Here is a 10,880-nt window from a genome sequence, read left to right on the forward strand (position 1 = left end):
TAGTGGGTAGCTAAGGTGCAAAATTACTTTTCTGACTTTGGAGTAGGCTTGAGACTATTCTGACAAAGAGTAGGTTTGAGACTATACCATCTTAGAAACAAATAGGAAAAAATTATAAAATCTCCAATCCAAAACAATTCTTTTCTGCATACTCTTCTAAAAGCAAACAAAAATTTTAGAAAATCATTGGGAGAAAAAAATATTAAATAATCCTTCATGCAGGAAAAATCTAAAAACCAGTGTAAATTAAAAGTGAACCTAAGCTTTTTGAGTCTAATTCTAATGCAGATTTTACATTCCTATATTTCTGAGGCCTTGCATCAGACTTATCTTTTCTACCAACACACTCAGCTGTTTTGCACCATTACAACTGGTAACATTGATGGACACATATAGATAAACATACTGGAACTGAGATGAAAATGAGAAAACACCAAACCTGGAAGTTCCTTCTTTTGACGAATTGCAACCCAAGCAGCAAAACTATCAAGACAAACTATGTAATAAGTACAAACAACAAATGAATAATTACGACTTTATTAGGTTTATGCACTTGCAGCTAATTACAAAACTACTAACTTCTCATTCAGGATTCCTACTACAACAACTGAAATTTCATTGAAAAAAAAATGGACTTACCTGGCTTTGCAGCATTAAAGACATTTAATTCCATAACACAAAGTAGAAGCCACAGACAAGGGTAAAGACCAGTAAACAAATGACATTAAATCTCAAATTTACCATCAGATCCATCATGTACACAGAATGAAATGAGATTGATGCTTAGAGTGAAATCTAGGGAAAATAGCAATGCAGATAGAAAGTTGCTTTACTACTTTTGATTATTCTGAAGGAAATCACTTCTGCTGTTCATTATTATGCTCCTTTATATTTCACAAAGATAAAAACTTGCCTGTGCTGAAGGGCTTGCTAATATGCATAAAACACAGAAATGAGGACTAATAATTGATAAGAATAAAAAAATAATTACTATACCCCAGCATTCGGTTTTCCTGTTCTGATACACTATCTATCTGCATTTCCTCCTGATAGTTTGCTCTAGTACAGCTGTATGAGATGTTTTATAGTAGCAAATCCTGAACACGATGGGTTACTTTGCGTTGTTGTCTGTGTAGACAGAACCTGTGTTGAAACGTGCCCAGATGGATATTATGCTGACAGCACGGAGGGGCGATGTTCTGCCTGCCACAGCACCTGTGACACTTGCACTGGAAAACACAGCTCACACTGCCTTTCCTGCAAACCAGGCGGGTACAGACAAGGAAAAGGATGTGTAACCCAGTGTCCAGAAGGGTAAGATCCAAGACCTTTTGCTAAGAGCTGCATCACAGAGAGGGCTTTGAGAAACTAGATCATGCTGCAGCATTCTACATCAGTGTGAAATAGAACTGAGTTTTGTTTTCAGGAGAAAATTTCTTGTATTTTCGCAGTACACAAGTGGTGGAAAACCTCCCTTCACTGTAGAAAACTCTAAAACTGGTGCCCAGATGGGAACTACTTAGTTGTGGTATGGACATTTTACACTCAGAGGATGCTCTTGGCTACCTCTGTACAGAATAGTATGAACCAGACAAGTATACTAAGTTATTTGTCAGTCAGCCTGAGCACAGACAGAAGAACCTCCAAGCACCATTGTGGCCTCCACTTAACATGAAGTTTGGATAAGGTTATATTTTTTTTTCATTGAGTTAATGCTTATGATAACAAAAACAACCATTAAAACAACTTTGAACTGAGCACTCATAATTCTAGCAAGAAACTTCCTTAATTAATCCATTTAAGTTCAAAGTGAATTCAGCGTTCTTTCGTGAAATTCAAATTTAGAAAGTGAACCTATGATTTCTCTTTCAGGTTCATTCAATTTAAAACTAGAGTTCAACTGATCATTTTGGTTGTTCATCCCATTAAACTGGAAAACTCTAATGACCATATCTCAGCAAAATCACACAAAATAGGAGAACACAGTCAAAACCAAGCTGAGTTTTTTTGAATCCTCCCTACTTCAATACTTTATATCTCAATTCAAGTCAGATTTTAGAAATTTTTGATGTAAACTCTGTACAGAGTCATGCTCAATGGCTGAATTCCAATGACCAAGGGGAATTACAGAAAATTAATTCTATTTTCACTGAGATTACAAATATCTGTGTTCATTTTAGTATAATTTTTATAAATTGATGTAGTCACAGTAAAAAGCTAAGGATTAAACAAGTGTTGGTTTTCCTGACACTGCTGGCCTTTATGCAAAGCTATGCCTGTCTGATCTATTTCAGCTATTTCGCACAAAATTCCACTGGATCATGTGAGAGATGCCACAAAAGTTGTAAGGAGTGTATGGGGCCTCGACCCACCGACTGTCTTTCCTGTAATACATATTTCTACCTGCTGCACTCCACAAACGAATGTGTTAGCTCTTGTCCTCAGTACTACTACGAAAACAAGGACAACAATGTCTGTGAGAGATGCCACCCTTCCTGTTTAACTTGTGAAGGTAAAAGCATATGATCTGCTTTGAGCAAAAAAGGGGTCATCAAAACACCAGGAATGTCAGCTCCAAGATTTGGGAACACATCACAAAGATACAAACCACATACAGTGCTACCAGTCTGTCCATGACTTTAGCCACAGTGGGTGATGCAGACTTCTCCCAGGGATTGCTGGGCTTTTCCTGGCTCTTGGTGACTTGTGGCATTCACTGGTCAATAGATTTATTTCTACCACATTGACAATTGAGGTAAATGCAAGTATATGAATTCCTGTCAAGCTTTCTCCAGAACTGTTTCCAGCACAGAGCACAAACAGAAAGACAGCCATGTAACAGGGAGGGCTGGGACTGAGTCACATGTTGCCAAGTCAGTGAGTGGAAAAAACCGGAAAACAGTAATGAATTTTCCATCAGCCAGGCCTCTCACAAAGATGCTCATCAGCTTCACAAAAAAATGGGCTCACTTGCTTTCAGAGCTGGACGCCATTTTTCACACAAATATTAACAAAAACTGAAAAGTACCTCACTCTTTGAGCTGTCATACTGTGTGCTATTCCATGAAAGCCAAGGAACTTAATTCCAACTACACGTCTTTACAGTCTACAGTGGGAAGGGTAAAGACCCATAAAGCACATTTTTAGGTTGAAAGGCAAACAGAAATCAAAAGCGCAGTGATGTTTCTTGCTTTTAATATAGTTATGTATTCTTCAAAGTTAACTTTTAGACACCATCAATTTTGCTCTGCGAGACTCATGTTTTAATTTTCTTAGTTTTCCTAATTAAACCAATTCTGAAACAAAAAGCATTAATCCTCTTGGAGGCACTTGGTGCCCTTTTTTACCTGAACAACATGAGATTATAGCTAATGGGTTCCACACTGCAGCTTCGAAGACCATATCACATCATAACACACAAACTGTTTTGGATAGTGAATATACTGGATAGCACAGATGGCTAATTGCAACATAACAATATATGTGGAAACTACACTTAGAGTGAAGCCACATCCAAGAACTTTTACAATGTAATTGTATAACAATGTTATAAAAAGTAGCAGAAATATTTCTGCTTGGATTTCAGACAAAAAAAGATAGACATTAATTTACACACTACATCCTCTGTTTTTCACATTTGGCATAAATACTATGGGACAGAATTTTTATCATCAGAATTATGAATTACAAGGCAGTCTGAAATGCAGCTGCATTACTGATATAGCAGCAAAGAGCATGGTGTCTCTTTGTCATGAGCAGTAAGGAAAACCATATATTGCACAGTAATACAGTAAGTTCTCTGTGTTGTAGAAGGTTACTAACTTCAGCAGTTTAACTTCTGCTTATGTTAGCTACTTGCATTTTCATTTTCTACCTGTCAGACAGCAGCAGAAAATGTCTAGGTGCAGGGAAATGGACAGGTGCATCTTGACACTTAAGACAAACCCATCACCTCAGTGTTCCATAGAAATATTGCATGCAGCATCTGTCTTTAGAAGGAGTCTCTGACACACAAGGGCATATGATGCTCTGCCTGCACCTAGTGGATAATGTTTTTTTTCTTATCCAACTAAATAATTAATTTTTCTATTCAAACATTAACATCTCTTAATTCACTGTTGTTTGAAAACAGTTAGTTAACAGGGCAAATAAGCATGGATTTTGTGAAGGACAGCATTTGGCAAAGTTTTCCACAATTTTACTTCAGTGCTCTGACCTAATTTATTTTCCTGAATATGTCAGAGGTTCCCTTTACAACTGATTCTGAAATCATCTTTTCATGAATATCAGAACACAAAAGAAATAAATTTTGTTTGTACATAAAGCCCCAAGACTAGACACAAGTTTTTTCTAATGCCAACCTCTTCATGTTGAACTCCTCACTAATGATTGTTGCACTGACAAACATCCTTTTGGTTCATTGCACTGGTCAGTATAATTTTCAAAGGAAGTTAGCTGACAACGTTTCCTGTTGTAATATTGTCGTGTTATTTGCCCTTCTAGGAAATGGAGCACTCAGCTGCACATCTTGTGTATGGAGCTACAGTTTATTAGGTGGAATGTGCAACTCAGACTGTTTTGTAGGTGAATACAAAGTCCAGGAAACACCAGGACAAAAGGTACCTATTTGTAGGCTCTTTGTACACAATACAAACAACACATTCCTCTTCTCTGAGTTTTTGATGGTGCTTATCTTTAAGTTTGCTTACTTTTTTGTGCTTTTGGCAGGGGAAGCCTTGTTTCTCTTTCTGGGGCTACTCTATAGTAACAAAGTTATCAAAACTACATGGACAAATCGGTTCTGTTAATGATACAGTGAGGGTTTTTTCCAGCATAACTGAGATTTCCTCTTGGATTTCTGATGCCTTTTCTGTAAGAAATCCTTCTGTATTTTTGATAGACAGCTTTGCAGGCAGAAAGCTCTAGTAGAAGGCCAGGCTGAAGTTAACAGAGCTGTATATTTAGTAGAGCAGGACCACAATTAGGTTTGGGTCTGTGCCATAAATCTGGACACCCTACCTTCCAGATTTCCACACCAATTGTCTTCTAAAGATATTTTTTCAAGAATATAGCAGCAAGGCATGCCAGCCTGAGCTACAAAACCTGGAGTCTCTGTCCTGGAATATCTCCTTGACAGTCCTACTTCATAGCACTGAATCTGGGAAAATAACCTTATTTGAGCCTGGGGACCACAGAGGTCTGCAGGTCTCTGCAAAAGCTTTGACTCTAAGAAATTATGAACAGCTATGATTCTCCAGTCTTGCACAAGTTCTTCCATCCAGGATAAACAGCCTTGCAATCCTAACAGCAAGTTCAATGAACGTTTATTGGAGTTGCCAGATCTTCACAGTGAACATGTGCCATGGCCAGGAACTGTGAACACTGGAAACACTGAAACACCTGACTTCAGAGCATTCTGCAGTGCAGGTGTGATCACAGTGGCCTCTGGTAGTCTTTGTACTACCCAGTACAAAGTTCCCAGAAGTCTGGACTTTAAGATGAGTATTTCAACCTAAGCTGTTTCTGTAGAAAAAGAAGGAACACAGTTTAACAGAAATCTGTTTTGTTAAAAAATTTCCAACCACCTTTATTCCTTACTTCTGCTTCTTCCCTGGGTAGAAAGAAAATTCATACTCTCAGCTTTTTCCCAGAGTATTTCATATTGCTTCTTCCATGTCAGTTACTTTTCTGGCCCAAAAAGCTTAAAAGCATGAGTAAATTTTATCTTCCTGCCCAGCTATGTGAGATCTCTAAGCTCTTATAACACTTTACATCCTCCTTCTACAAGCAGATTACTGAGAAATCAGAAAACAGAAAATTTTGAATCTGCTACTGTATTTTCACATTGAGACTCATGGTGCCCAGAGATGACAACCCAGATGGTGGATGACAGCATAGAACTGCCAGGTCAGGTCCAAATCACACAAAGTTAGAGGTGTATTGCTTGTGTTCTGTGTTTAAAGGTGGACAAACCCAAGTGTGAGAAATGTGACAGCTCATGCACTGAGTGCAAGGGACCTGGTCCTCGCAACTGCACAGTCTGTCCAGCCAGCATGCAGATCTTCCTGGAGGAAAGCCGCTGCCTGCCCTGCTGCAGCGCCACTGACCTACCAGAAACCCCAGAGTGCTGTGACTGCAGTGAAACACAAGGTAGGACCATGCTGAAGAGCACAAACAGTGCTGAAGTGTTGTACAGTTGATTATGCTGACACTATGCTGCCTCAAAAGTGGACTAGAGAGAAAATGTGTTATTGGTAAACAGTGTGTTTCTACTGCTGCATCAAAAACAGGAAAGATTTTACTCAAATAATAACCATTATGTCTGGTGCTGGAGATGGCAACTTCTTGCACTCACAACTACTACATTAAATGGCCCAGCATTTCAAAAACTGACTGGTTTATGAATTAGCTTACTTCAATGAAGAGACATCTGAATCACTGCATTCATGAGCCTGCTAAATAAGAAGCTTTTTTGCTTCTTTCTCATTATTTCAAATCAAATAATGAAAAATAGATATCCCAACCTTATTGACATCCTTGCAGCATAAGAACAACAAAGACACCATTGTGGTACTAGAAAAGTTAGGTATTTTGTTGACCGCTGTTAAAAATATAAATAGTCCTAAACACTGTACTGGATTTTTTAATACTCTCACACACACAAATACAAGCTCATTTCATCCACTTTTTTGTTGTTGTTTTGTTTTTAATTTCTGTTGTAGATGACTGTGTATTACAGACAACTCTACCTCCTGGGCAAAAAAGCAAAACTGCTTTCTTTGTTATCACTTGCATCTTGCTTCTGCTTGTCATTGGAGTAATTGTATTCATCTGGAGAAAGGCACGAACCAAAACCCAGCCTGTCAGTAAAGGACGGTATGAGAAGCTGACAAATCACTCCAAAACCTTTCCTTCCTCTGTGAGCAGCTACCACAAGAATCCCAGTTACCACGAGGATCAAGTGATTGAATACAGAGATAGAGATTATGAAGATGATGATGACGAAGATGACATTGTATACATGGGCAAGGACGGCATAATTTATCACAAATTTAAATATGGACTTTTGGATGATGATGAGGAAGATGAGCTAGAATATGACGATGAAAGTTATTCATTTAGATAACTTTTTGATAATTTACTAATTGTAAGTTAGTCCTACTCGACTGTTTTTCTCTATGAAAATATAGCTATTTAGTTAATATGTTTAGTTACTTGAGAGCACCCTGACCTCCAAATTTTTTGCTATTTGTTATTGTGAGAGCAGAATAATTTCTAGAAACTTTTGTCTAAATAATTTTTTTCTAGGCTTTTAAGTAGCACTCCAGATATAGTCTGGTTAAGAGATTAAGTTCCTGTGCATTTGTGTGGAGAATAAATCCTTTCACAATATGTATTTGTGTAACTAAAACAAACTTTTCTTCAAACCTTTATGGAGAACCTTGCCAATCACTACTAGAAATGTGATAAGCAAGATGGGTGTACCTACTTGATGAATGCCACTGGGAGAGGGTGCCAGTAGTTTACTACTTTGTGATTAGTTACTCAGCAATTCATAACAGAATAGGCAACTTGGAAAAGTTTACTTGATTTTCTTCATAATCAGCTGGTGTTCCCTGAAGCAAACACATTCTACTCTATAATCTTTACAGTGTACTTTCCTGGGAAATCGTGTATCTATGACATGATATTTTAAGACTTATGATTGTGACTGCTTCTTATAACTGTATTTTATTAACAGTTTGTATGAAATAGAACAAAAATATTTTATATATCAGCCTCCAATTAATCTTTACTGCAGTGTTTGTCAAAAAATCTTGCATTTTACAGATGAATTTCTTGGTTTACAATGAAGGGCAGTATTGTCTATAAGCATGGCACACACACACCCATCCTGCACCACAAGCAGCCAGTTGTTTATATTGTAAATGGCTCAGGATGTTCAGACAATGGCAAAGGGGATATTTAGCACTTTTCTTGTAATTTTTATTATTATTACAGAAATAAAAATTTATAATTCTAAAGAAAATATGGATGCTTGTTGTGAAGAATAAATCCTTTAACCATCTTAAAAATGCTGTTATTCATTAAATTTCATTCACTCTCAGAGTTTCTCTAGGTTTCCAGTAAGGAGCTGCTCTAAAAATAATAAGGTTATATATATAGATTCAGTGTTTGCAAAGGATTTGTGTAAAAATACCAGATTTTCATGGCTCAGTGCCTCAGTGGAATCTTCAGTATTACATATGCCCAAAGACCTCAGGATAGTTCCATCTGTAAGATTAAAGATGTTTTACGGAGAGGTTTATTGCTTCCAATTTTAATTTTAACCTTCTAGTCATTGCACCTTAAGCAAGAGAGACGAATTAGAAGTAATGTGACTTCACAAAAGCTGAAAAAAGTACCTATGTTTATCAGAAGTTGTAAAGCAACATTTGACGGCAAGGTACTTCAGAAAGATACACATTATCTTTCACTTTAAAATCTAAAAAATTGGAAGAGGGAAAGAAGAGTGAAAAATCAGTTTGAAAGGTGATACTGCTATCCTGGTTTCCTAAACTTGTTTAAGTTAACAATATGCTTTATTCTTGTTGCTAATGGCTCACAATACAACTGTGAGGATGTGCTTTGACATACTTTCATACATTTCAAATGCTTATTACTAGCTATGCCTGAGCAGTCTGAAACCAGAGTTATAGATGCAAAAATGTGCATTTTCTTTATGCACTCTCAGGTTATGAAATTATATTATTATGAAATGGCCGGATGAACCCGGCACGTCAACAAATGATTAGAACAATAGTGCTTTGGTTACTCAGCCCTTTTGCCATGCCTGGCAAAAGGCTTCCTGGGGGGCAATGGGGTCCATCTGACAAAGCAGGGAAAAAGCATCTTTGGTCGGGGACTTGCCAGACTCCTGAAGAGGGCTTTAAATTAGATTTTTTGGGGAAGGGTGCCTATCTATCCCAATCCAGACAGTCAAATACCAGCACTTACAATGGATGCCCAGAACAGCATCAACATCTCCCGTAAAAGAAAATCACATTCAATAGTTTTGAATGTGTTAAGTTTGAAGATAGTGCTCAAGGAGACACAAATTTAGGGACCTGTACCCCTTTCTAGTTTACAACTAGAAATCCCTGCTGAGTCTACAAGGAGACCAAGAAAATAAAAGCACAAGGAAATAATTCTAGTTATGCTTCTAAAGAAACTTAATGGAAAACTTCATGGTTGAACCAAAGAAGGCAGTAAAAAATAATTACAGAGAACACAACAGCATGCTAAGGAAATTCTGCTTTTCTGAATTATTTTATGCTTTCTATTAATCTAAGTTCCTCCCACTCTTTCCTAAAATAAAGGCATTAAATTATTTTTTAATCTTTTCTAGTCCTTGTTACTATCATCATTTTCCAGTTCTTTTTTTCTGATGCAAAAAACTAATTTTGTCATCTAAGTACCTCTTCACAAGTAACAAAAAAAAGTCCAAATATATATCTTATTCCATTGCACTGAATTCTTACTTCTTTCACTGACAAATGTATGCACTATGGAAAAGCAAGTTCTTCATAACATCAGAACAAACTAAAAAAGGAAAGAAGATAGTACTATACTTTGTAACTCTCTGGCATGAGAAAGAATGCACAATTAAATTCTCAGGCATTACAAAAGATGATCATTACATAAAGTCAGCATCTTCAGTTATGTACTGTGGAGGCTGATGGGCCTGTGGTACAAAGAACAAAGAGAGTCCACTGGTGGGACAGTCCCTAGTACCAAAAAACCTCCCCAGGTTAGGGTGACAAAACAGTCTTCCTCCAGGATGCTGTGCTTTGCTGTGTTAATGTGCCCCACTTCTGCTTCCCCGGTTGGCCCATTGGCCTCCCTGCCCCTTTGTACCTAGTATGTCCCTGCCCTAGAAGGTTCTCCACTCCCTGTTCCCCCATTGGCCCTTGCCCCATCACCACTCCCTCAGTTTCCCATTCCCTAGTGCCGGCAGTGTACCCCCCCCGTGCCCTCAGATCATTGGTCACTGATGCTCCCTCCCCCTCTGGTATATAAACCTGGAGCCTCCCAAGTTCTTAATCTTCGTCCCTGGAACCCTTCATGAGGATGGCTGCATTAAGCTCCTCCCATGGAACCCTACAGGAAGGCCCTTCCTGCCTCTTAGCTGTCGACCCATTTTAAGGAGCTGTCCGTGTGTGTGTGTGGGTACACGTGTGAGTGTGTGGTGGTCCTGCCAAGTGGCTTCGCCTTGGAGACGCTTTTAGGAAGGCTGTGACACCTCACCATCCGGCACCACCAAGCTGGAGACCGCGATAATGTACGAGCTTCTATATTAACTCCCGCTGTCACCAACATTTATAAAGTTCTAGTCTCCTGGAAAACGAATCTTTCTAGTTTCTCTAGAGTAACAGATACTAAAACTCTTCTAAATACCACACTAGCAAGTGCAGCCTTCTGTTTTAATAATTTCTCTTTCATCTTTCTACTTTGTGTTTTTGGAGGATACATATTCCATATTACCGTCAGATTGCAAGCCATGTGACCCAGCAGAAAAATGATTTTATGTGGTGTCCTGAACAACAACAAGCTCTGCTCTGTGAGCTGGCACATTCCTGGTGTTTCCTGAATTGTCAAGAAGCCTGCCCTCGTGCACTGGGGTTCTCTGGACAGTCTGTGGCACAAGATACTGTTGTAAGGTTTTTTCCTATTTGTTCTTCCATTTCAGAGGGAATCACAAATGGCACTTATGTAAACCTAATATTAGTGAGTCTTAAAAGCTCATCTCTTCAAAGAAAGCACTGTTCATAAATGACAAAATACAATCTTCTCTACATTTTAAACATTCAGTCATTAAAAAAAAGCACACACAAAACACA

At 38.2% G+C, this 10,880-nt stretch overlaps 1 protein-coding gene across 1 annotated transcript in view; it reads left to right on the forward strand.

Moving 5' to 3' along the window:
- Positions 1 to 7,670, forward strand: part of PCSK5 (proprotein convertase subtilisin/kexin type 5) — a 227,857-nt gene extending 220,187 nt beyond the window's left edge. The window contains exons 33-37 of the mRNA XM_032096054.1: positions 1,137 to 1,314; positions 2,295 to 2,512; positions 4,504 to 4,619; positions 5,964 to 6,150; positions 6,723 to 7,670. Coding sequence (XP_031951945.1) covers positions 1,137 to 1,314; positions 2,295 to 2,512; positions 4,504 to 4,619; positions 5,964 to 6,150; positions 6,723 to 7,126 — 1,103 coding nt within the window. The 3' untranslated portion in view covers positions 7,127 to 7,670. The remainder of the gene's footprint in view (positions 1 to 1,136; positions 1,315 to 2,294; positions 2,513 to 4,503; positions 4,620 to 5,963; positions 6,151 to 6,722) is intronic.
- Positions 7,671 to 10,880: the final 3,210 nt, after the last annotated feature.

The sequence above is a fragment of the Corvus moneduloides genome, chromosome Z (assembly GCF_009650955.1).
Source record: "Corvus moneduloides isolate bCorMon1 chromosome Z, bCorMon1.pri, whole genome shotgun sequence".
NCBI classification, from domain to species: Eukaryota; Metazoa; Chordata; class Aves; order Passeriformes; family Corvidae; genus Corvus; species Corvus moneduloides.